At 42.7% G+C, this 27523-nt stretch overlaps 1 protein-coding gene across 2 annotated transcripts in view; it reads left to right on the forward strand.

Annotated features, from left to right (window-relative positions):
* The window catches only part of Fat3 (FAT atypical cadherin 3), a 506722-nt gene extending 486882 nt beyond the window's left edge, over positions 1-19840 (forward strand). Inside the window, exons 22-27 of one of the 2 annotated variants that reach the window (XM_048345620.1) lie at positions 9698-9851; positions 11555-12204; positions 15850-15963; positions 17996-18055; positions 18621-18656; positions 19218-19840. In XM_048345620.1, coding sequence (XP_048201577.1) covers positions 9698-9851; positions 11555-12204; positions 15850-15963; positions 17996-18055; positions 18621-18656; positions 19218-19840 — 1637 coding nt within the window. The remainder of the gene's footprint in view (positions 1-9697; positions 9852-11554; positions 12205-15849; positions 15964-17995; positions 18056-18620; positions 18657-19217) is intronic. The other variant, XM_048345621.1, reaches the window with a different exon arrangement.
* Positions 19841-27523: the final 7683 nt, after the last annotated feature.

Here is a 27523-nt window from a genome sequence, read left to right on the forward strand (position 1 = left end):
ATAATGGTTATTGGATCTCTTGGTGACAGATTCCAATCTCAAACTGAGGTTGTCCTAGAATATTGTTCCAGGACAACCACCCACAGCAAGAAGCGTTTTCTTTCAGGTTCTGTTCTACCCTCCATAAACATGAACAAACCCTTGACATGTAGGTCAGGGAGCCTGGAATGGCATGGTCAGCAGTTTTTCCCAGTGTTATAACTGTGGCTTCCCCAGAACCAAGCCATAGGAACCCCAGAATGTTGGCTTGTAATGAGAATGTAAACATGACTCTGTAAGTCAACCACAGAAGGAAGGTTCTCTCTTGGTCTCTTGGTAATGCCTTAAAATTATATGTATTTCATAAACATGAACTGCAAATAGCAACTTCCATGAAGAAGAAATGGCCTGGGTCCATTCTGACCCTGGCATTTGCAGACCCAGTGGGTAGGGATCAGCTCAAGGGGCACCCACAAAGTGAACAAGAATGCCCTGCCCTCTGTGCCTTACTGTGCTCAGCCCAAGACTATTAAAGGAAAGCACAGTTTAGACTAAGCTATAATTTGATGAAACAATGCACTAGTGAGACAGTCACCAGGCATGAAATAGTTATTGAGACATCTTTGTGTAAGACTAGAAGCTCAAATTCTAATGAAACACTGGGTAAATTTTTAGTGTAAGAGCCACTCTTTAGTCAGACCTTCAAGGTATACTTAGTACTGTGATAAATCCTGCTTTGCCAATGTTTGTAAACTAGGACACTTAATTTTCACAGTACTCTAGGAATGATGCTATTTATCCCTTCCAGGTACCACTCCCATTTTACAGATAAACAGGCTAGAGTTGGGTTCTAATAGCTCACACTTGTAATCTTAGCTACTCAGAAGTTGAGATCTGAGGATTGCAATTCAAAGCCAGCCCTGGTAGAAAACCAGACATGGAGCTATAGCACAAGTGGTAGAGCTCCAGTCTTGAGCAAAAAGCTAAAGAGAGCCCCCAAGTTCTGAGTTCAGTCAAGACCCAGTATATGCACAAACACACGGGGTGGGGGGTAGAGGTGGAATGAAAAGAAGAAAGAAAGGAAAAGAAGAAAAAGGCCAGAGAAGTTGAGTAGGCAACCCAGTATCACACGGCTGAGGAAGCGGTAGAGCAGGGACTTGATCACAGATCTGTGGCCCTCCCCAGCTTGTGCTTCAATCTATTGCTATGACAAGTGCATTCCAGGGACCAGCAGCATCCATAACCTTGGGAATGTCCACAAACCCAATTGAGGGGCTAATTTCTCTTCTTGTCTCTGAATTTCTCAAAAACCCAGGGAATCTAATTTATTTCTTCTCATACTGTAAACAGTGTTTCTGAGATGCTTCCAATCACCTTATTTCAATAAGAACATGTTATAGGAGACATTTGTGACTATTAATTATAAAAGAAAATCCATACAATGGCTTCTATCCTTCACATCCCCATTAGAGGAGCATGCTAGGAACCACACTGTATCTGCGCATCCTGAACTGTCAAGAAAAGTTCTCTGGAGCAGAGGGATGCCAAGCCGAACAATCACAATCTGCAAGGCAGATTTCAGGCATGTGTGTTTTTCACAAGTCTCCAAGTGTGTGAAGTACCCACACTCAGGAATCCTAGTAACTCCATGTTGGTAGGCATGACAGTCTCTGAGCTCCCAGAGGGAATAAACTGTGGACTTCCAGGACCTGACAGTCAGATGATCAGCTGGGGCAGCATTCTCCTCTCAGGAGTATCAAGGTGCTCTGAGCTGGGCCTTGAGAACAAAAGTAAGAATGTCTACCCCGTCTTTCTTATACTCAAGTTGTGTGAGGGCCTCTGTGTCTGTGAGCTGAGCAGGGGGAGGGTAGGCAGGAGCTGGGCTACTAGAGATTACCTGGGAGAAAATTTGAGTGAGTGATATAAACTTTTCCTAAATGGCTTTCTTCTAAATGCTTAGTTATACTAATTCTGTGGTTGTTGTTTGTTTGTACTTAGGAAATTCTGTGATTAACAGCATTAATAATTATAGCTACCAAAAGAAAGACCCAGAGCTCTAAAGTGGGTTATGTGCAGGCACAGAAAAATATACTACAGGATCAGAATTTATTGTGTGCACAATGTTGCTAACACATTAACGGTTTTCAGAGCCTCAGAGAAAATATTAAAGGTCTGACTCGATATATGATATGTGAACTATGTGCTGGCCTTCCCGGGAAGTTTCACAGTTCTCATCTTCAAAGGTTTCATTTACAAAGTCAAAAGGTATCGACTATACTTGCTGAAAGAGAAAAGTCAAAATGACTAGAATTAGAAATGGCCAAATAATGACTGAGTCCATGATTGATGGCTGAGATGGTCCTCACTTGAGATTAGCATTTTACATGAGAGGGAACCCCAAGATCTCATATTAATTAAGCTTTGTAAGAACTAGAGGTCTAAATGTCTCCCAGGTCAGCCAGAAAGTCAGTTTTTTTTTAAGCTGTGATTCTCAGTGATTTGTTTATGAAAAACAAAGAAACCATAGTGATATTAATTAGAGTAGTAAAATACCTAATACCTGTGTGCCACGAGTGGTGAGAATGAGTGAGTATCAAGAAGCTGGTAGGGGGGCTGGGGATATGGCCTAGTGGCAAGAGTGCCTGCCTCGGATACACGAGGCCCTAGGTTCGGTTCCCCAGCACCACATATACAGAAAATGGCCAGAAGCGGCGCCGTGGCTCAAGTGGCAGAGTGCTAGCCTTGAGCGGGAAGAAGCCAGGGACAGTGCTCAGGCCCTGAGTCCAAGGCCCAGGACTGGCCAAAAAAAAAAAAAAAAAAAAAAAAGAAGCTGGTAGGGATCAGGCATCTGAGACATGAGCTGACTGTGAGTAACAGACAGAGCAGATATGAACTAGCCTCCACAGCCCCACCCCACATACCACAGATGCCCCTATGTCACCCCAGGTCTTGGCACTTCTGATGAAATATGTATCTTAACAAGCGTGATGGCTGATGCCGACTGCAGATCCCAGGTGCTCATTGCACATCAGTCATTATTTCCACGTCTGTGCAGCAGGCAGATGTTTGCTTATCAAGGCCGCCAGACCCGATCAGAATGATGTTCACCTGCACCAGCGAGCAGGGCATGAGGTGGAGGCCATTACCTGAATGAACTGGATTGGAAAAGGACAACTACGTCAAAGGAACCCAATAGGGATTATCTTGATTATTCAACTTCACAGCACAATTTCACTCTCTAACGGTTGATTCCATTTCTATTTTTGCTCTTCTTTTGAGCAAGGAAAGGAGAAAGCACTTTAAGTTTGTCTGGGTCCAGATTTCAAAGCCATCTGCATGGGCTATAACTAGAAGGATTGTAAACAGGAACACAGCTTTGAGGCAAGGCTTAAAAATACACATCTTGTTTTGCCAAGACATGAAGGGAAAGCAGCAATGGCTTTTTTTTTACATGTATCTCAATGCAAGTAGGACCATTTCCTTTTTTAAAATCTGAAATCTGGTATACTGTGCCTCTGCTGCTCATTGCCATAGGTAACCTTGCAAAATCCATCTTATTTAAGCTTTAGCTTCATCGTTTATAGAGTAACTATGTAAAGAGCCCTTATGGCACACAGTTGTTGCCAGAATTAAATGATATACATAGAAAGTTCTGAAAATTTTTACCACAGAACAAGCCATTGTTCTGGTTACTAACATCTTTCTTTGATATTCAGCCATCATCCCAAGGGCGTGGGAGATTTACTCATCTTCCTGTCTTTGAGATTACTTCAAAACTTGTATTTTCTTCTTCCGCATTTACCAAATTGTAAATATTATTTGTGGACTATCTCTCGGAATACTGTTCCCTTTATTTGTATGTTATATCAGACAGGACAATGCTTGGGAAGAGCAGAGACCTAATTTGTGCTCTTTGCCGCATTATTTAATGATTATTTGGCTCCCCAGGGTGGTGTCTGATATCATCCATTGTTACAAAACTTGTCTGCTTCCTGGGGAGCTGTGGGAAATAACTATAAACGCCTCCTCGCTGATGGCAGGTAGTAAGCTCTGGCCAACACAGTCTGGCTGTAAGATTTGAACAACAGAAAGCCAGGATTGGAGTTCAAAGTCAATCATTTACTAGCTACAAATTCTGGAATAAGCCATTGAACCCCTCAAACAGCCATGGGAAGGTGCTCTAAGAAGCCTCCTCATTTTCTTTCATGAGATCTTTGGGATCCTTCAGAGAATGAAAGTACTAGATCACAGAACCCACTGGAGGTAGTGCCTCATTTTAAATCCTGGTTTTTCCAAGGCACAGAAACATCAAATCACCTCTCTCCCATCAGATAAGAAATCGTCCCATGGCACCCGAGATAGACATATGTTTCCATGATAGTGATTCAAATGTCCTTAATTTCCAGATAGCCCCAATACCAGATGCTTCTGACCTGGTTATATCTAAAAAATTGTCAAAGGCTTGCAAACAGTAGCTAGAAAGTTTACTATTCTATTTAGTCCTTTCTTAACTTCCCTCCCTTTCCATGCCATGTAGTCCAACATGATGTGTAGTTTATCCTCACAAGTTACTCTATCTTTAAGTGACATGCCATCCTGGCCAATGATTTTTCTCAGTCCCAACTGCTTTCAACAATTTCAAGAGAGTAACTTTCCAAATTGAAGAAAAAAATAGCCCTAGGTCAGTATAATTTGAAGCGTGCAAACCTCAGACAACTGCCTCCTGCCCACAGGCTTGGGCTGGCTTCCCTGATAGAGATCACAAGCAATTAAGTTTCAATCACATCCGCGGAACACAGACTACTGTTGTCTACAGGTGTTTCCATAGCTTATATCTATAGCAATCTGGCTGAAAAATTCCAGCATCAGTAGCTAGCCACTTGGCTACCCCAAGGTCCCTATGAGGAAGAGTGGAGCTGGTTCTTCTGTCTCAGGAGAATGTCTCGCCAGTCTCTTTATTGCAATGCTGGCTGGCAACTTGAGGTCTCAATGCCACCACCATAGAAGAAAAGGTACTTTGGCAAATCATAGGCTACAAAAGTGAGGACAATTGAAAGAGAGAAGATAATAAGAAAGAGAGAAGAAATGCCTTCAAAAACCTTAATTGTAAATGGCAGAAGGAAATATTTGGAATGAATCCCACAACAGACTTGGAAACTGGAAGTACTGGTTACTTCTGAAGGGAAGATGACAGAGGGAAAGACTTTGTATTAACTTATTTCCTGCTACTATAAATGAAAAGTACATGTGCTTTTCCTGCACATGAGCGAGTCCTGCAGCTGTTGCTGAAACGTAAGAATGTGGGACTGGCAAGCACATGGCACTGTACTGCCTTCAGCACTGAGTGTGATATGCTCATTGGATGCTGATGCCACAGCCACCCCTCATCTTCTGCCACCCAGCTTCCAGTGCAGGGCCCATGCCTTCCTAGCCTCACTGGGAAGGAGCAAAGGGAGTCACTGCTAGGGCAACAGAGCCACCCGAAAGTGCTACCTTAGTCTTACAACTGGCTGGCCTCCTTGTGTGCTCAGAATTCCCACCAGATTCCTAGGCTTCTGGTGCCATACTCTCCAATGTGCAGTTATAAGTGAGGGTTGGATTGTCAGACAAGAAATTTCTTTGACTTGGAAGGCAGGTAATGTTAAGGTTCTTCGGAAAAACAGAACCAATAGGAGATCGTGTGTGTGTGTGTGTTATGTGCATGATATTTATATATGTGATATTTATATAGTACATACAATCTCTCCCCCTATATATATCATATACATACACACACATATACATGGAGGGAGAGTAGGATTCATTTTAAGAAATTCCTTCACATGACTTGAAAGTTGGCTAGTCTGAAATTTGTTGGGCAAGCTGGAAATTCATGTAGGAGTTGATTTTACACTCTTCAATTAAAAATCCACACAGCAGGCAGTATTTCTTCAATGTTTTTGTCTCAAGACATAATTCTTTCTTCGTAAGGCCTTCAAATAAGTAGATAAAGCACATCACATTATAGAGACAATTGCAAATGTTAGCACATCCACAAATACCTACACTTGTGTTGAACAAAGAACTAGGCACCAATAACCTAGCCAAGCTGAAACGGGAAGGTACCTATCACTAAGACCAGAACAAAGAAACTGAATAAAAGTAACCTTCATAAAAAAGTGTTATTAGTATCCTCAGAGAGATAAGATATTATAACCACAACACAGGAGCAGATGTTATATGTTTAAAGAAAACATCTCAGCAACCAAAATAAAAGTGTTATTGAAAGATGACAACATAAATGAAAGTCTCAGGAAAAGGTTCAAGATAAGAAAGTCTCTCAGCAAAGTAAAACTCCAGAAAGATATTAAAGCAGGATAAATTTAGAGGAAGGTCTGGATCTGAGATCCAAGTAATAAAAGTTCCATAAAGACTGAAGAGAGAAAGCAAAGGAAATCACAAATGAAATAATAAAAGAAATTTCTCCAAAGAAGAAGACAAGAATTTCTTTTTAAAATTTTTTATTTTATTCTACTGTAAGGGTGATGTACAGAGGAGTTAGTTACTTCAGTTACTTAAGTAAGGTATCGAGTATATTTCTTGTCGAACATCGTTACCTTCTCCCTAGTTTTCTCCCACTTACCCTCCCCCACGATAGTTCCCCCAAGTTGTAAAGTTCATTTCCAACATAGTGTCTTGTTAGTATTGCTGCTGCATTGGTTCACGCTATGTCCTTTGTCTCACCATGTTGTTATTCCCCTTCCCTTCCCCAAATCAGGTAAACATATATACAAGACACAGGGGATAAACCAAAGGGAAAAAAAGAAATAAAAAATACATAACTTCACACAGTACATTACAAAAACACCTCTTGTTTCCATATCTTGGAGTTCATTTCAATTAGCATTATTTTATATGGTCATATGTACATAATAGCTATTGAGCTATTGTGATTATTTTCTGGGACTATCCTAGACATACACTAAATGTTACAAATGAGGGAAACCATGGAGCCACTGTTTTTTGGGTCTGGCTTACTTCATGTAATATGACTTTTTCCAAGTCTTTCCATTTCCTTATGGAATGCCACTTTTTCTCTGATGGAAACATAGAATTCCATTTGTATATATACCACATTTTCTTGATCCATCTTAGCTATGGTAAATAATGCTGCAGTAAACATGGTTGTGCTAGTAGCTTTAGTATGGCCCTGTTTGTGATCCTTGGGGTAAATTCCAGAAGTAGAGTTGCTGGGTCATAGGGGAGCTCTATGTTTAGTTTTCTGAGGATACTGCTTTTCAAAGTGGTTGAGCCAGTTTACATTCCCACCAACAGTGTACTATCATTCACTTTTGGCCACATCCTCACCAACATCTATTATTATTTCTTGATAACAGCCACTATAAAGGGCATCACTAACAAGATAAATAGATGGAGAGAAGTTCTTCACTAGCTACAGAAAAGGGCCTCATATCTAAAATATACCTAGAGCTGAAAAATTTAAATTCCCCCAATAACAAATCCTCAAAGAAACAACCACCCCATTAATAAGTGCGCTAAAGAATTAAAAAGATACTTCTCTGGAGAGGAAATAAGTATAGTCAATAGACATTTGAAGAAATGTTCAACATCTCTGGCCAAAAAAGAAATGCAAATTGAGGACAAGAATTTCAAAATGCAAGCACCTACTGACTACCCAGTATGGGTAAGTATATCATTAAGTATATCATTGCAAAATAAATGCTTTAAAAGGAGAAAAAGATTTGGAGGTTGAGCTAACAAGAATTGTGAACGCTGTCACAGTAGATTATTTAGAATTACGACACTAGAACAGCAAAACCTGTTGAAATTATTTGTGGAAGAGATTAGGAAGTGTGATGGGGAAGAAGATTGATTTGACACATTGTAAAAATGAGTCAAAGTAACAGTGAAATCCCTCCCCCTTTTAATTTTAACTAATTTCGTAACAAAAAAGATCGTTCAAGATATTAGAAAAATAAATCAGGTTATATCATACTTCAGGAAGCAAGATGGCATTGGATTTTTCTCAAAAGCAACAGCAAGGCGATGACTTAAAACACCTGCACACCCAAACTCTCAAAAGAGATAGAAGAGTCACTACATAAGAACTCAAAAAATTGGCCAGATGTCTGTAATCCTGTAATCCCAGTTACTCAGGAGGCTGAGATCTGAGGGTTGAAGTTTAAAGCAGCCAGTGCAGACAAACCCATGAGATTCTTATCTCCAATTAACCACCAAAAAGCAAGAAGCGGAGGCGTGGCTTAAATGGTAGAACACCATCCCTGAGCAAAAAAGGTAAGTAAGAGCTCAAGGTCCTGATTTCAAGGCTCAGTACTAGTGTGCACATGTATGTGGACACACATACACACACACACACACTTTAATTAAATTTAATAAATTTCTACTGAAATTAGAAGGTAGACCAAGAAATAGGCAGCCAGGTGATTCAAGAGACTGAGCTTACACACAGGAAAGCAGGACAGCCATGTGCAAGGATAAGCAGCCGAGGAGAAGGCCCTGACAGCTTAGCAGGGCTTCAGTGAATGGAAGTGCAGGGTACAGATGTAACACCACACAGCTACACCTAGCCCATAAAAAGCTTGGCATTAAATGTACAATAAGTATTTAAAATATAATCAGTTCCAACCACAGGCCTATCTTTAAGTCCAGGAAAACAAAACATTGTGCGTGCAAACAAAGTAATTGTAGTTCACCGGGTAGCTTAGCTGAAAATAGCATTTCATAGTTCAAGCCCCAGTGCTGGTACCTAAAATTTTTTAAATTAATCAAAGTAAAGAAGAAGAACACTCTTACTGATTATTCATCTCTTCCTTCTCTGAGGTATATACCATGCTGCTTCCTTATAGAATGCTAGCCTTATCTGGCATGCAGTATTTGCTACATATCATATTTCTGATAAGGGGTTCATAAATAAAAAGTGAAATATGGATTAGGAAGCCAAGTGAAGGCCAGGGTGCTCCTGTTATCCCATGCACACACAGGCAAGCTCAGATGCAACTTAGCTGACAACTATGATTGTTCTTCCTGCTCTCCTCCCACCTCCTGTCTGAGTGATGGTTTCTGTTCCCCCCTCACTTTTTTTGCCAGTCCTAGGGCTTGAACTCAGGGCCTGGGTGCTGTGCTTGAGCTTCTTTTTGCTCAAGGCTAGCCTCTCCCACTTGAGCCACAGTGCCACTTCAGGCTTTATCTGTTTATGTGGTACTGAGGAATCAAACCCAGGGCTTCAAGCATGCCAGGCAAGCACTGTATCAATAAGCCACATTCCCAGCCATGGTTTCTGTTCTTGACTAAGGAGAAAAGGCTCAGGGGAAGAAGAAGGGGTCACAGAGGAAAAAGAATGGCACTGATGGGATCCTACTCACATCTGGAGCTCTCCCAACTTTTATAGCAGCAAGGCGGTGGAGAAAGCATCCTCTCTTCATTGTGGTGTCTGTTCATCAAGTCTCCCTTGCGTGGCTCACATTTCTCACTAGCACTTATGTATCTGGTTATTTTAGTTGAGTTTTTGTGAACTCAGAAGGAATTCAAACTGTAACTTGGGATTTTTGTGGCTAGATGAGGTCCAGACAACCAAATTTGCAAATCATCTTTGGAATTTAAACCCTTCTTAAGGTAGGTATGTTTCAATAGGGAATCGGTGAGACATGTTACTATGGAACCCAAGTGCTCAGAATCACCCTGGGCTCTGTTTCCACAGGCTATCAGTGTGCCTGCCTCTCACAGTTCACGGGGAGAAACTGTGAATCTGAGATCACAGCCTGCTTTCCAAATCCTTGCCGGAACGGAGGATCCTGTGACCCCATAGGAAACACTTTCATCTGCAGTTGCAAAGCTGGGCTCACTGGAGTCATGTAAGTGATGCTGTGAAATGGTTTCTCCAATGCTGCTCCCTCTTGCTGAGAACACAATCCAGTAGGATAAAGTATTTGTTGCCATTAAGATGGACAGAACATTCTTGTTTATGTTACTAGTGATTAAAATCTTAGTATAGCTTATCACTCTGTATTGAAGTTATGGATAACATCTATTTTTTGTTTTATACATCTATATTTTCAAAACTTTATATAATTACTACATTTTCTGCAATTAAGAAAACAATTCTTTTAAGGAACTCCATCGATGGCACCTAATAGTTCCAGTTTAATTCTGAGGCAGACAAACTATCCATTTCCTCAGAATCCATTAACTGTACTCTACTGCCTAGTGTTGGATAATTGTTCTGAGAAACTAAACCTTGCTGGTCCTTTGCAAACCATTTTTTCCCTCCAAGAAATGAGTGAAATTAATATGTGAGCCAAATGGAAAGGGAATGTTTTAAATTCTTAGTAAAATGCCACTTCCAACCATTCTCCATCATTTTAGAAGTATATACATGTAGTCTCAAGCAAGTGATATTCTAATTACAGATCAGTCTCTGTATTCATTAGAACAAATCTCCTGAGGACTTTACCAAGAAATTCTTAGCCGACTTTGAATCACTGGATGTAATTTAAAGTAATAAAGCTGCATTTATTTTTAAATACTCTGTGATTCTAACTAATTTCCGGCTGACCTAGCCTCAATCTGTTCAAATTAGTGACATTTGGCTACATTTTAAAAGGTAGGTAACTAAGAATACAGGTAGTTGTGCCTCTATCAGAATAATTGCTAAAGCAGAAAAACGTTTAAAAGCCAAGAGGGTCTATGTTTTCTGTGTGGAAGTAAGAAAGAATAAGAACAAAATACTTACCTTATAATTATCCCCAAAATGAGTCATGGATGGCTTTAAACAAAAGTAAAATTGACTCAATCAGGTACAGTACTCGATAGAGTACTTTCGTCATTTTTCTCTGTGATCTATATTAGCATTAGCTTTAAATAAACGTTGAGTCTGGAAGGACATACCCCTTCCCACCCTACTGCTCCTGAAGCCCCGAGCTTTCCCGGGAAGCAGAAAGTTTTGTGGCCCTGAGAGGCTCACGTTAGAGCCACTCTTTGTCCTCTCTAGAAGCCCTGTAACTGGCATGTGGGCTCGCGGCTCCTTAGGTGAATATCTACCATTTCGAGAGCCCTGAGAAGTGAAATGGCTTGGGGTGGAGTCATGGAAAACTCATGTGGTGGCGTGGCCCGTAGGAAGACTGCGCCGGGTCCCTCGAGGGCTTCGTGGCTATAGTTTAGTGTGTACACCGGTCCCCCGGTCCCCCCCCCCCGAAATACAGGTGGACAAGGCCCTGCAGCAAGGGGGGGGGGGGCAGGATTGTTTTGCGCAATGTGAGGGATGAGGACTATCTGTTCTTTTCTAAAATGGTACACTTTTAAATTCTGGTCTTCACCTTTTCCCCATGGCATCTCTTCTCCTGCTGCTCTTTCCTCCCCTCTATTAGAGGGAGCTTCTGAAGGAGAGTGGACGAAGGAACACTTTCACTCAAGATGATGGTGATGGCCAGGTTCACACACACACTCACAGTCATCACAACCATTTTGTGGCGTTGCACGCATACCCCTCGGGTTCCCTCCTCTCTCTCTTTCTCTCGTGCAAGCCGAGCCTGACTCTGTCTTCTGTCCTTGCTGCTAGGTGTGAGGAGGACGTGAATGAGTGTGAGCGGGAGGAGTGTGAGAACGGTGGCTCCTGCGTCAACGTGTTCGGGTCCTTCCTCTGCAACTGCACGCCCGGCTTCGTGGGGCAGTACTGCGGGCTGCGGCCCGTGGTGGTCCCCAACATCCAGGCCGGCCATGCCTACGTGGGCAAGGAAGAGCTGATCGGTATCGCCGTGGTCCTCTTAGTCATCTTCATCCTCATCGTGCTCTTTGTCGTCTTCCGCAAGAAGGTCTTCCGCAAGAACTACTCCCGCAACAACATCACGCTAGTGCAAGACCCTGCCACAGCCGCGCTGCTGCACAAGAGCAATGGCGTCCCGTTCCGCGGCCTGCGAGCCGACGCGCGCAGCCTCTACCAGGAGGTGGGCCCGCCGCAGGTGCCCGTGCGCCCCATGGCCTACACGCCCTGCTTCCAGAGCGACTCCCGGGGCAACCTGGACAAGGCGGCCGACGCGCTGGGGCCCGAGCACCAGGAGATGACCACCTTCCACCCCGAGTCCCCGCGCATCCTGACGGCACGGCGCGGCGTGGTGGTGTGCAGCGTGGCCCCCAACCTCCCGGCCGTGTCCCCATGCCGCTCCGACTGCGACTCCATCCGCAAGAACGGCTGGGACTCAGGCACCGAGAGTGAGTGGGAGGCCCGGGAGAGGGGCGAGACACAGGGCAGGCCCCAAGACCCAGGCGAGATAGTCCCGGAGCTTGCTCCTGCCTGCCTGCCTGCCTCCCTCCCTGCCTGCCTCCCTCCCTGCCTGCCTGCCTGCCTCCCTCCCTGCCTTCCTCCCTCCCTGCCTGCCTGCCTGCCTCCCTGCCTGCCTCCCTCCCTGCCTGCCTGCCTGCCTCCCTGCCTTCCTCCCTCCCTCCCTCCCTGCCTGCCTGCCTGCCTCCCTGCCTGCCTGCCTCCCTCCCTTCCTTCTTTCTTCCTTCCTTCTTTCTTCTATGCTGGAACTGAGGCTTGAACTCAGGACTTGGGTGCCGGTCCCTAAGCTTTTTTGGGTGCTGTACCACTTGAGCAGCAGCTCCACCTCTGGGTTTTTGAAGTTAATTGGAGATAAGAGTTTCATAGACTTTCCTGCCTGGGCTGGCTTTCAACATTATTCCTCAGATCTCAGCCTCTGAAGTAGCTAGCATTCTAGGTATGAGCCACCACCGGTTCCCTGAAGTGTGCTCACTCTGACTCTCATTTCTGTTCACATTACATGCCCAAGCACACAGCTTCCAGGAGGCTACTACTGGCCACGTGCAGCCTCCCAGAATCTAAAAGTCTATGTTCTTCTCGTCCTGGGGCACAATTGACCCCAAGAACAGCCATGGAAGTAGTGAGCAGACAGGAGAGAAGGGCGGATGTTAGACTTCGGGGGAAGCAGAGAATGAGGAAGAGATCTGGACAGAGCCATTCCATAGACCAACAGCATGCTCATAAGCAAAGATAGTCATTCTGTCTAGGCAAAGCATAGGATCTATGAAAGGAAGCCATGCACCACAAGACAGGGGAAGTGGCTGGCAGCAGATGGTGGCCGCCCTCTCCTCTCCTTTGCCCTCATGCAGCAGGACTCTAAGCAGTGGAGAGGCACAAAGTGCAAAGGGCTGGAGGTGTGAATGTGCAAGGTGTGATAAAAACAGCTGAGTCGGTGCAGCTGGAGCCTGGTGAGAATCAGGAGACAGAACATGCTTTTAGCAGTAGAAGCAGGGCAGGAGTTTAAGTAAGGGAGTGGATGTCTCTTAGGCTTTGAAAAACTGGCTCTGAATAATCAGTATCAAAGGGGGCTGAACAGTATCAAAGTGAGGAAGCAGAAAGCCGATTAAGTAGCTGTAGCTTCTGTGCGTGTCTAGTTGAAGGAAGGTGATGCTTTTCCCTGCTTTAGTATCAGGCAGAATGAGACTAAGGCACATGCTGTTGTAACCTAAGACTTTGCTTGGGCTCAGTAACTTTATTATCCAGCCACAGGGAGTTCAAGCCTAAAAGTGAAAACTCACCATCCATGCACTCAGCGTAGGTGACAGTATAGGAAACGCTGCTCAGAGAGGACCGAGGAGAGAGAGAGAGAGAGAGAGAGAGAGAGAGAGAGAGAGAGAGAGAGAGAGTCTGAAAAAAAATTCTTGAGATGTCTGAATGTGGATGTCAAGCAGAAGAGGGGAACTGGGAAGAGAGAGGTGTTCTTACCAGCAGGGAGAGGAGGTAAAGAGGAGGACCCGCTGTGCTGACTCCCAGAGGATGAGACCTGCTGTGCTGACTCCCAGAGAATATCAATAGTCAATGGTAGACAATACTCTAAAACCACCAGGAGGACATATCTATACTGAATTCAACATCTGGAAGGTACTTTCAGTCTCCAGAGATTCTCAGTGGAGGCGTCATGATAGAAGCCATCATGAAAGTGTTACGGACAAAAGGTTTGGTGAGAAAATCTAGGCATAACAACCAGTTGTGTGTTACATCATCACATTAGACATTGGATGCCATTACACCACAGGAGAAGCATTAACAACCCTCACTTCCTGGAGTAAAGCACTGCTTTGAGAGGTGAAGTCACCTGCCGGAAAATGCATAACTAGAGAGAGGAGAGCTCCAAAGCAGGCTCTCACAGCACTGCTCTGGGAACCTTGGAAAGCAAGGAGGGTGGGTGGGGGGGGGATAAATAAGAACATATCTTGATAAGAACAAAGAGCCAAGGGTGCAATCTTTCTATTCCAGTGCTACCCCAACATGCCATCTGTCTTTTGGTTGGCACAAATATATTTTAAGTAGTTGCCCTTGGATTTTAACCATAAATACAATCCTCAAATTATCCTACTGTTGGAATTTACTTGAGCATTGCCAGTCCACCAGCAAATAGGTTCTTGTAGCAATGAAAATGAAAGAGGTTTGGGGGGACGGGGAGTAGAGAAGTGGAGGAAAGGCTGGGAATGTGGTTTAGTGGTAGAATGCTTGCCCAGCATGCATGAATCCCTGAGTTAAAGCCCCATGCCTGCCCCCCCCACAAATTCTTCAAGACAGGAGAAGTGGGGGAGGTTTATGCATGGCATGGCACACATCCACCATGACAGATCATTTGTCATTTCCCTCTTGGCATTCAGGGCTAAGTTTGTGGACCTCTTCTGCTTTGTTGATTATGTCACACCATTTATAGTGCAGTTGTTGGGAGGTAAATTTCTCCCTGGTGCACCTAAAATAGTTGTTTATCCAACTCATCATTTGCCGGTGGCTTCAACATGGGACAATAGAGGCAGAGCCTCTGTGCTGTTCCTAACCTCACTCCTTTATGGAGGAAACTGATTTTTGTGGTCATGAAGAACTCCCCCATAATTACAAGTCTGTATGAGTTTATACGCTCATGTTACATGATGATTTGCAGTTTTTCCTGGTGATCATTTTCTGCCCAGTTTCATGACCTGACAGCTTTATTTCCAGAACCCACCTCAGGCCAAAACTCCTATTTCCCCCCATCGTACTGTTGGGTTATATGGCATACATTTCCTTCTTTGTTAAGCAAGGCACAGTTAGCTGCTGAGACCATCTCTGGGAAACTAATTAATTTTGTACTTAACAATCTCAAGTTAAGGTCTGTTTTTATTGCTTTTAAAAAAACTCTATCAAATAAGAAAATAGCCTGTGTCTGTGTCTGTGTGTGCATGCATGCATGTGTACCTGTCTGTCTGTTTCTGAGTGTCTTTGTACAGCAAAAGGGAAGTATGCGAGTAAGAGCACATCCACACACTGACTGTCCTACCAGACATAGTACAGAATATCGTCATTTCCAAAACTGATACGTCACTGCCCTCTAGGAGGCAGAGCTGAAACTTCACCTACTCCCCAGAGACAGCAATGGGCTAAGTTGAATGGCAGCCGTGCCTATAAAATATGTATGTCCCTATTTTAAAAGTAATCTCTTTTAACCTGATGTTGACACCACATCGGTTCATGTAAATGACGTAAATTAAGTCTGAATGGCAAAGGGGCAGCTCAGCCACCTCATCTTCTTTCACTGTTCACGACTCAAGTGCCTTCACTTGGAGGAGGGAATCGCTCCCTCGGCTGTCAGCTATTTGAAGCTCATTTCCCGTGGGTTAAGGGTTTCAGATCCATAATGTAAATCACTTGATTGACAGACCTTTGCCCCCCGTGGCACAATCAATTTTCCATTCTGGAGCTAGGTTATTTCTTATGGGCAAATTAGAGCCCAGAGCTGGTTTGGATTGTGTGGGGAAGGAGGACCACAAATTTTCACAAGGTAACCATTGTCACTTCTGCTTTCTTTCTGGCTCTCCATGAAGACAAAGGAGTTGATGACTCAGGAGAAGTAACCTGCTTTGCAGGCAGCAATAAAGGCAGCAACTCTGAAGTCCAGTCCTTGAGCTCCTTCCAGTCAGACTCTGGGGATGACAATGGTAAGAGAGATGCTTATTAGCACTGAGTGATTTGGGCTGCCTGTGATGGGAGATACTGGTGGAGGGGTAGAGGGGACGGAGACCAGCATAGCAGTGTTTCTTGACCTGACCCTGGGTTTTGGAGCATATTCACTGGCTTTAGAATCGACCCCCGGCTGTGTGTCATGGCGAGAGAAGCCCCTACTGAGCTATGGTTCTGAGCAGGCCCAAAGAACAGCTCCAGGGGTCAACTGCATTTCCCTGGAACTCCAGTAGTGAATCATCTTTGATTTGGACCCTGATGATACGTTATGAAATAAACTACCCCAAGTGATACTTCCTAACACAGAGAATAACATTGCTCTTTTTGTTTTACTTATAATCTCTTCCCTTTATATTGATCTTCCTGAAATTAAGTCTCTGAAATCAGTTCAGAGACAAAAGTGCCTTGCTATCGAACCAGTGACGTCTTCATTTAGATGAATCTTCCTTATAAACATTTAGAGTCATGGGTTTTTGAAGAACTGATGCAGAACTAGGAGACACCTCCTTAGAAACACTCACAGTCCATCCGGAGTGTGGCACACAAGTCCTTATGACTCACAGATTGCTGCAATACCTCTGGATCTGCCATCTCTACTCCCTGTGAACTTCGGTTTGTGGAGCAGATGCTGATTCTGGACTGTGATTTCTCAGCTGAGAAATCAGATCTGAAGGATGTGTTTTCTCTGCAGAGTAGAAAGGGAAGTAGAAAGTCATAAAACCAAATGTTTACCATATGGCACTAAACCAAAAGTAATTTCAAATAGTCATCACAGGCCCAAGCAGCTTTCTTTTAGCCTATACTTTGGATCATTCTTCCCATTTACCAGCTTTTGGTGATTTATTTATTAATAAATTTATATAACCATTCAATATATGAGTCCCTAATGTGTTCCTGTGCCTGTTGTACATAGAAGTGCAGAATGAAAGTGGCTCAGTGCATGCCTCCCAACAATACAAGTACAGGTGAACTCTAAGGTCATACATGTAGCCTGGGAAGGAAAGGATCTACTTTTACCTCCCCTCTCCACATCCCCCCCCCACCTCATTACCCAACACCTGACACTCCTGAAGAGTTCAAAAGCCCCAGTATACCAGTCCACTAGGATAACAAGCCATGCACCTGAATTTCTTCTCGCTGACCCTTCTCAGATGGTCAAGAACAGAAACCTCAACCCAGGCCTGGTGAACATGGTCCACCCTTCTTTCCTCATTCACAGGCAGAAGGAACAACCAGCATTAGTCGGTACTGCATGTAAAACACCAGGAACTTAAGATTTCACAGCTAAGAGCAGCAGCTCCAGTTAGGGCAGTCCGTGGTCCCCACAGGCTCTCCAGGCCCTGCACTTGTCCTGTCATGATTAGCATCCCTACTCAGAAGGCTGGTGTTGATCACTTTTCTACAGATTAGGAATACCAGCCCCTAAGGCAACCCACATAGATCATGGAGATCGCCTTCAGGATTCTATTTGAAGGCCATTTGAAAACTTCTGGCCAGCAGTAGCCTGGCTTTGGCTTGATCTGAACTACTGGTGGTATTACTTGCGTGTGAATTCATCCAACCTGCTGACAACAGTGCTGAGTCCATCACAGCATGACAGACCAACAAGTAATTATTCCGAGAACAGTGAGGTCTTCCTCTGAGAGCCATTAAGATTTGCTCACAAGATGTTAGCTTGAGCTTTATGAGCTACTGCCTTCTACATTGATTTTACAGGAACATAGGATATGAATTTATGACCCAGCAATACCTGCCAATTATGCTTTTCAGGAGGAATGCCCCCAAATATGCTGCCCTTTGTCTCTGTTTCAACAAATAGGATCCTACAGGAAAGATTCCTAGATACATACCCTAAGGGCAGACCATGGGAAAGCTTTGGGTGTTTATGTGCTGCATGTTTATTATTGTTGTTGTTGTTATTATATTGTTAAAAGAAGTTAATGTGTGCTTGAAACACATAACTAATCCGAAGCTGTGCTTCCCTCCCCTCCCATCTTCTCCCGCCCAAAGCATCCATAGTGACTGTCATTCAGCTTGTCAACAATGTAGTTGATACTATAGAAAATGAAGGTATTTACTTTTTTTCTTCCAAAATTTATTTGTGGAAAGAGTTATCATTTTAGAAATTCTGTTTCGATATTACTTTGTACTGGGGTGTTTTTAATCAACAAAGTTTATGATAAATATTTGCTGGGTATATTCAAATAAGGTGCTGGGTATTTTCTATATAGATTGGAATAAATTTAACAACTGAAAAAAACACAGTTGTAATTTTTCAATATGTGGAATAGGCTTTTAAAACCCTTCCAAGAATAGCCAATGCATTGGCACCCAAGGTAGTGTCTAAATCATTCTTACACTCTACTCGTATTCATTGACATCACTGACAAGGAATCTTTCAAAGTTATGTCAGGGGACTGAATTCTATCAGGCCACTTTAGTGATAACATGATATAAGTGGGGTTTTATATTTTTATTTCCTAAATAAAAAATGGGAGAACTTTTTGCGAGGCTAACCTTAGTTCTACAGCCCATGGTTCTTTAGGTGTTTTGAATGTCTTCTAAAATGTTCTGCTGTACCATTTATCACATGACATAGATTGTGAGATTCACTTTTTACTTTGTATTTAAACAGTGTCTGTCATGGACCAAGGACAGAACTACAACCGAGGTGATTCTGCAACACCCCAGCATAACATGTTCTTTAAGCACTTTGCCTTTCTGAGTTCATTCTTGCCCTGCTATCCTCTTCTCATTTCTCTGCATCTCTGTCATCTCCATTTTGCATGTTCCAGGCGTCTTGTGTGCTCAGTCTTGGAAGTGAAAGTTCCATTGCTTTCCTTTTCCAGCCTCATCCATCTGCCCAGTCACCTCCTTGTTTTCCATGGTCCACAAGCCCCTGGATATATCTCTCTGCCAGCATGCAGACAGGAAAGGTAGAGAAGGGGGTCCACACCTGTGTTTTCTCAGCCTCCCCTTCCTGGCCATGTCTCCTCCTTGGCAGACATGAGGCTCTGCAGCATCCAGCCATCTCTCACCGTCGCCATTGCCTGCTTTCCCCGGCCAGCATGGCTGGGCCCACTGACTGCTGTTAAGGAGCATGCTGATGAGCCTGGCTTCACCAGCTGTCTTGGGAGTTAGGAGCTGCATGTCCATTCTCTCCACTACTTTCCCAGTCCTGCCCCCATTCCAGTCTGGAAAGACATTAACTGCCCTGGCTTTTCTCTTGCAGCTTACCACTGGGACACCTCTGATTGGATGCCTGGGGCCCGCCTGTCAGACATAGAGGAAGTTCCCAACTATGAGAGCCAGGATGGAGGCACTGTGCACCAGGGCAGCACGCGGGAGCTGGAGAGTGATTACTACCTGGGGGGTTATGACATCGACAGTGAATACCCACCTCCTCATGAAGAAGAGTTTTTGAGTCAGGACCAGTTGCCCCCACCCCTACCAGAAGACTTCCCAGACCAATATGAGGTGCTGGCTCCCTCCCAGCCTGTCTCCCTGGCCAGCACTCTGAGCCCAGACTGCAGGAGAAGGCCCCAGTTCCACCCCAGCCAGTACCTCCCTCCTCATCCATTCCCCAATGAAGCGGATTTGGTGGGCTCACCTGCTGGCTGTGATTTCAGTACTCTTGCCAGCAGCATGAACCAGGCCACGGAGGCCACAGGCCCGACAGACAACATGCCTCTATCCTTGCACAATTCCAGAGGCACCTCATCCTCAGACATGTCCGCCAATTGTGGCTTTGGGGACTCTGAAGCAGCCGTGAGTGACTATGAGAGCATGGGCGAGCTAAGCCTCACCAGTCTCCATGTTCCCTTTGTGGAGACTCAGCACCAGACTCAAGTGTAAAGGCACAAGCAAGGCCTTTTTTGCCACTGAAAGATGGAAGGAGACTGGCCGAGCTTGTGTCTCAATAAGAGTAGTCTGTGGAAATGTGATGTTTTTCCAGGAAGAACTTCTTCACAAGTTCCATTGTCCCAAGCAAGCTTGGTTCTAGTTTGGTGAAAAAGAAAGGCTCAGAAATTATTTCTGAGAGAGAACTGTTCACTTTGCTACACCATCGGTCCCTGTGTTCATGGCTTGGGAAGGCCAAGGAAGGAAAAGGGTTTCACTAGTGTTGAACAGGAGATCAGGTGTGGCTTCGTGCTTGATTACCCCCCAGAGCACCAGTCCTTGCAGTATTATTAAATAATGCAACAGTCAGAGAGATGTTGTTGCTTATCATTTTGAGCCAATGAAATGAAAATACTAGTAATTAATTATGAAAAAAGTACTTTAGGTGGAAGAAAAGAAGGAAATGGGCTGAAGCCTTTAAAATCAACTCTATTTTTTTCTAATAAGCTGTTTGATTTCCAGCTGTAAAATTAGGTTTGAGTAACATTTTTAGTAAGCTGAATTGTTTTTGTTTTTGTTAAGCATCCAATATAAGAGATAGTTACATCTTATGAAACTTGAGAATGTTATCAACAAAGAGCAATAGGAGGCTGTGTGGGTTTTATCTTGGGGGTTGGGGAGAAGGTTAATGTTCAAGCATTAGAAAGAATGTGATTATCTTGTTTCATATGCCTGATCTTGTCTTCATTTCTAAGATTGGTGTAGAAATAGGCTTCTGTTGGTGTAGTATTCTCTAGAATGGGAAATATCACGAAGCTTAAGTAGAGCTCACACATGTCAGGGATAAAAGAGGAAATATGATGCTTTTGAAGTATTTAGCCTAGATAATCACAGTTCTTTATAATGCAGAGAAAGGGTGTATGTTTTCTTAATTGGTAGCATCATCATTATACATACAATTATGCTTCAAAAGAAGAAGGAAGTAGATTATAGATTAGTTATTGTGTATAAATTAAGGTAGTGTGTGTGTCTGGGCCTATGTACAAATATGTGCTTGCTCTATACGGCTGCTCTTGAGGAACGCTAATGAAGGATTTAGGAAATGGACCATGTTGAAAATCCTGCCAGCAGGCACAGCTTACCTTCCAATTTCTCTGATCTCTACAATGTTAGAGAAACACCAAATGCCATATTTTACTCAAATTTAGTTCATCTTATTTTGGTACTGCCATTTATATTAACTTAAAGCAAAGCTATGCTTTTTTAAAGCAATGTTTTATAGTTTTTCTGAAGTAACCTCTATTTGGAAAATGTGTAATGCATAATTACACATGGATTTCCTTCCATCTGACATTGTGGGTTTGGCCATGATTTACCAAAATTGACAGGAGACTCATCCCACAGGAAATACCCAGTATTCAAAAGTTACAGGTGACAAGGTGAATAACTTTCCTCGTTTGATTCAATCGGATCATGGCCAGCCGTGCCGTGGCCATGGTAAGTAACTGCATATTTGCACTATCTGCTTACTGAGCAAATCTATGTGTTCACAGTTTCCCATGACATCTGGCATTGGTGTATAAATCGTCCTGTCCTACATCTGTGTGTCCTCACGCAGATGTATTTTCAGTTGTTTCAGTTGTGTTTAATCCACTTACTTCCTTATAGGAGTCAATGTTTCTCAGTGTTTGTCATTAAAACAAAAAGAAAATCTCTTTTCATTCCTGAACTTCCTGAGTAAGTGGATCCCCTTCAGGTTCTTCAGCCTTTTTCCTCCTGTCTCTTGTTTGGGCCTGCCCATGAAGGCGTTTATCCACACTGTGGTCTTGAAATAAATGAATTTCACTAAGGCTGCTGTTGAGAATCAAGTCTGGTATTTTTCTTATATAAGAAGCACATTTGCAAGAATCACAAAGAAAATGACAAACTAATGGTCTAGAATTGAATCACTGCTACACTTTTAATAATACAATGACATAAAAACCATCAAAGTAAAACCAACAATTCATTTTGTGCCCCTAGGATAGATTAGAATGAGATGAATGTGGATGAGTCACTCGCTGGTGCTTACACAGCATGTCGTGGAGAGTGAGTGCCTGACTGACACAGTAATGAAGGCAAAAATAGATTCTAATGCAGTGGTGAAGCCACAGAAAAAAAAAATCTTGCCTTCCCTTTGCTGTGACCTATATAGAAAATACCTCTATCTTCAGGGTTCCTTCCCCTGATTTTCAACAGAAGAGATGTGCGGCTAAATTATATACCAGGCAAATATTTTACGTTTATATCGGTTACCTATAAACACATAGTATCTCTCCATCTTTTGAAAAGGGAGATTTCCCTGTAGGCTTACAGTCAGGCTAAGGTTGAGCTAAGTGGAATGACTGCTGCTTTGAGGAGCTACTTGGAAGGGTCGTTAAGATTTCTGAATCTATGGATGGATACCTATGGTTCATACCTATAATCCTAGCTATTTAGGAAGCTGAGTTCTGAGGATGGGAGTCAAAACCAGCTCAGGTAGAAAAGTCTGTGATCTTCTTATCTCCAACTAACCAGCAAAGGTGGAGGTATGGCTTAAGTCTTAAAGTGCCAGCCTTGAGGAACAAAGCCAAGGGAGAGCACCTTGGCCCTGAGTTCTAGCAACATACCCAGAGCGGGAAAGAGACTTGCCCAGGTTTACATAAGAAGTAGTTGCTGGAACCCAACCACTTATTTAACCAGTATTCTTTTTTAAATAATATTATTCACGACTAAACCATCTTTTCCATGGCTTCCTCTTGCTTCTGATGGTCCCTCTGACTGCCACGATTCCTTCTTTGGAATATATATAGCAAGTGGAAATTCATAGAGGATATTCCTCAGAAGCCTTATGATCTTGTTTCCACTTCTGAGGAATGATGCCCTCAGGTAATCCATACATTTCTTTGGACATCCATCCAAATGCTGCTCTTGCCATGTGAATGTGTCTTAAATGTAGATGCAGTGGTAAGTACAGAATTGTACTAAGCCCCATCATCACTGGCAGTGAAACTGTATAGGATGAAGTGCTAGATTCACGTTTTGGTTTTTCTATCTGTATTTGTGTGTGTGTGTGTGTCTTGTTTTGTTTTTGTGCTGGTATTTGGGCTTAAACTCAGGACTTGTGTTCTCACCTGGCTTCTTTTGCTCAAGGCTGGAGCTCTGCTAGCTGCTCCACTTCCTGCATCTTTCTAGAGATAAGAGTCTCATGGACTTTTCCACTCCAGCTGGCTTGGAACTGCAGTCTCAGATCTCAGCCTACTGAGTAGCAATGACTTTAGGAGTGAGCCACACTGGAGCCCAGAGCAAGTTTTGTTCTTTTTTATTCTTCTCATCACCTGCTGTTTGTTCTTTCCCCTTCCACTACAACAAACACCAATGAGTGTCTTTCCCTATTTTTCTAACACATACTGCACACATTCTGCTTAGACTGAGAGTAGCAAGAATAGTAGTTTAAATTGAATAATGGGGCAATAAAAGATGGCGAAAGCCAATGTTTAATCTATTCCCTTTCCCCTGAAGAGTGTTTTGCTGCTGAATTCCATTCCATGCCTGATGTATGTGTTCCCACGTCCTACCCACTCATAAAATGTCATGGTAAAAGTCTCATTCTAAGAGTTGGTAAAGTCCATGCCTCCCATGTTTGACCTACAAGAGGATCAGTATGAAACCTGGAAAGGGAGTTTCCTCTGGGGTTTAATTCAACCTGCCCTGAGAAATCACTAGCACAGCCTAGAGAAAAGGCAGAATAGGCCACTCATTGCCTTCTGCTTACTTCAGTACCTGTCTCAATACTGTGTCATTCTCATCAAAGTCAAGGGAAGGTTGAAAAAGAGATGATCAAACTAAGTCATCAAAGCCCCAGGAAACACTCCTGTTATACATGGTTGGGAAAGATCTAGGGTTTGTGCTGTGTGGATTGCCTGGGTATATGTCTGACCTCTTCACTCTGCTACCCTGTCAGCACATAAATAATACTCAAGTACTTGGGCTTTGGGTTTTTGTGCTTTTCATTTCAAGCCATGGGAAATGGAGATTTGAAGAGGCATTCTTTCAGTGTCGTCATTCTTTGTGGTCCATTGAAGGTAGTTTATGTATGTTTTCTGGTTTATGTCCTGCAATATTCAACTGCACATTACTCTGATGAAAACTCACTATGTCTTTGAGCTTCTGGTTTCTAATACTGGGGTTTAAAGTTGCCATGAGTGAGTTTGGCATCAGTTAACATTTAGCCAGCTGGCTAAGATAGGAAACGAATAAGGTATTTCTTATGTAATAATGAAAAGCAATAATTACAAGTATGTAATAATACACAAAGGCCATAATTAGTCTCTTCCAGTGTTTAGGATGCACTAGAGAATCGTATAGTCACTTGGAGTGTGTTGGACCCATTAGTATGTACTGTAGTATCCTTCCAGCAAACAAATACCTGAATTGCTACTATTTAACAATTTTATGAGCCCATACTACTGCATTTTGGGAGTGACAAATGCGTTTGGAAATGGAAGCAGTTCTTTTAAAGCACTGTATCAGAGATTGTCTTGTACACTTCCCTGTTGTAAACAGGCTGGTTTGTAAAAGATGTATGTTTTGATGTTTAAAAATGTTTATAAAATTGTATATAAATGGTTTCCAATTTTCCAGGCTTTTTGTAGATACTATATCTGATGCCTAACAGGATGCTTTAATTTGGAGGGTCGATTATCATTCTAAGTCATCCTTGCTGACAGTCTGCAAGCTTTTGAGGTAACTACACACAAGAAGTAGGACTTTAGATTTGAAAACAATGTTTTATAATCTTTTCAAAATGTACTGTAACTTTTCTTTGGTTCTGCTATTTTCATTTAACTTTTTTCAGTGTTTGTATCGACATTTTTCAAGATGAATGTGTCCTGCACAGTTATTAGTACCTGATTATTACACCAGTTCAGAGTCACAATGAAGTATATCATTTCTTCTCACACATGCACCCTCACCCAAACTTGCACACATCTCACACACAAAACTTATGCAAAGGGGAAAGCAAGCACTTGAAGTGGGTCTTGTCCCTTCCAGAAATGGATTGTTGCTGAAGATAATGCTATAGGCAGTATTCAGCCTTGTGTTCTTTTTTCTTAAAAAAAAAAAAGGAAGGAAAGAAGGAAGTAAAAAGAGAGAAAAAAAGAAAGAAAAGAAGAAAGAAAGAAGAGAAAGGAAGAAAATAAAGGAAGAAAATCATTTTTTTAAAAAGCAAAAGAGAAAACCAAACAGTGTATACATTTGTTACTGCCAAAATTTGATGATCAAAACAAGTTTTTAAGTAAAGAGAAAAAAATGAAACCTCTTTGCACTGACTCTTTTTTAACTAGTTCCTTGTGTTTGTCTGGGGTTAAATGCTCACACACAACACTCAGCAGGGCGCATTGCACAAGGCATGGTGGGAAGGCCTTCTCTTCAGCCCTGTCTAGCCATCACACCTGAGTGTGTGTGTTGGGGGGGTGGTGTTTTGTTGTCTAACTTCTCCTCACTCCCCTTCGACTCTACTGCAGACATGTTGAAATCGTATGTATCTTATTGGGCACAATCTTTGAGGGCCCTTTCCTGATAACAGCAATGAAAAGCAGGCCAGAGGCTAGAATAATTAATAAATTAAATAAATAAATGTTATGAAGTTAATTGTTACTCTTCAGAAGGCTCCCCTAAGCTCTTCTTGGCAATAGCTCTAATGCTCCCCCCCCTCTCTCTCTCACTAGCCTTCTTGCTTACTTGCTCTCTCTTAAATAAAAGAATTGGGTTTTGTTTTTTGTTTTGCTTTGTTTTAAAACTGAGGGCATAATTAGTGCTTGAGTTTTCTTCTAAGACTCCAGAAATGTTTCTGTATGGAATGAAAGTTACTTAAAATTATGGAAGACAAGCCAGGTGCCAGTGACATAAATTTATAATCCTAGCTACTCATGAGACTGAGCTTCAAAGCCAGGCCAGACAGGAAAGTCTATGAGACTCTTATCTTCAATTAACCTGAAAGCCAAAAATATGGCTCCAGGTGTAGAACTCCAGCCTTGAGAAAAAGGCTAAGGAACAGAGCCTAGTCCTTTAGTTCAAGTTCCAGTATCAATGCTATCTATAGGACATGTGTGTATAGATAGATAGATGGATAGATGGATGGACAGACGGATGGACAGATATAGGCAGACAGCCAGACAGGCAGGCAGGCAGATAGATATTTTGCAGAGGAAGTGATACTGTAATAAGCTATCTTGAGGCTAGGATATCACCCTAGAAAGAAGGTAGGGAGCACTCTGTGACTTTGCCTTGGTGAGAATGGACAAGGCCATGGGGCCATCAAGAAAAATCTCTGATCTACTGATAGAGCAGCCTCTCTCTACATCAGCATAACTCTACCACCTTAAACCTGGCTAGGATTGTATAGCCAAAGAGTCACAACTCCCTATTAAATGCAGTATCTAGGAATTGGTCTTCTTACTTGAAATACTAGGAAGGAGCTGGTTTGGAGCAGTACTGCACTGCAATCTAGTCCTCTGGATACTTGTCTTTCTCTTCCCTCCACCCAACCCTTGTGTAGTTAAGTGTTTAACAACTGGCAACAAAATGGAGAGCACCAGTGTGTTGCTTATACTAGTTTCTGTAACATAAGTAGGTAATAGGAACTGGCTCACAAAATTCCTAAGTCATAAACATTGATTGATAAAAAGCCAGTGGGAGCCACACCAAGGTCTTCTCCCCAGTATACTAGGTTACCTGAAGGCAGGGTCACACCATCACTTCACAGCAGTAGCTTTGTAGCCACATTTCCCATAAATATATGTCCTTCATTCAATGTTTTTGATGGAAAAAATTAATCAATGGCATCTTCTGCTAAATACTCTGGTCCTTCTCAACCCAACTGAATTTTGATGAATTTAGTCAGTGAGAGAGATTTAAAAGTGCACGTCTTGAAAATGCTGAAGCTTCCTGCTTTTTTACCCTAAATGACAGTGAAGTGTTCAAGGACTGAGCAATAGGAGCATATTTCTATGTATGTCTTTTCTGTGACTACTCTTTGCAGAAAGAGAATTGTATAAAATCTTCATCTATATATTTAAAGTGGTAGTGATTCAGGAAGATAAATAAGACCCCTCCTCATTATCTACTTCATGACCATCAAAAGTGTGGGTAAATCTTGAGGCCAAGGTGAGTGGGCTCACATAAAAACAACAAAAAGGTGTTTTCAGCAAAGTAAAACTTCCTTAAATGGCACATGCAAAGTCCTATGCTTAGCTGCTTAGTGAACTTTCAGGGAAAAAAATAAGACCTCGTGTTTATGCACTACCTATCATTAATGTCATCATACCAGAATGCATTGTGGGAATGGACAAGTGCCATTGGAAAACCTCTATCTAACCACCACCTACCACTCAAAACTGTCCATCTCTTCCCAAGAGAAGGATCTTTCTAGACTCTCCTCAACCCAAACCAGACTTAAATTGTCAGGCCTTGAAAATCCTTTCTGAATCCCATTCCCACACTGTGGAATGCATTCCCACTTACTCTCAATTTGCTTCCCCTTCAATAATCCTGTGCTTCCTAATTACTGGTGTGTGTGTTTCACTCAATTCTTCATTCCATACATCAAGAGCATAGCAAGGCTAATGACTGCAACTACCACCCTGTAGCAGTAAAGCAATAGAGAAATGTCCCCTT

The sequence above is a fragment of the Perognathus longimembris genome, chromosome 4, assembly GCF_023159225.1.
Source record: "Perognathus longimembris pacificus isolate PPM17 chromosome 4, ASM2315922v1, whole genome shotgun sequence".
NCBI lineage: Eukaryota > Metazoa > Chordata > Mammalia > Rodentia > Heteromyidae > Perognathus > Perognathus longimembris.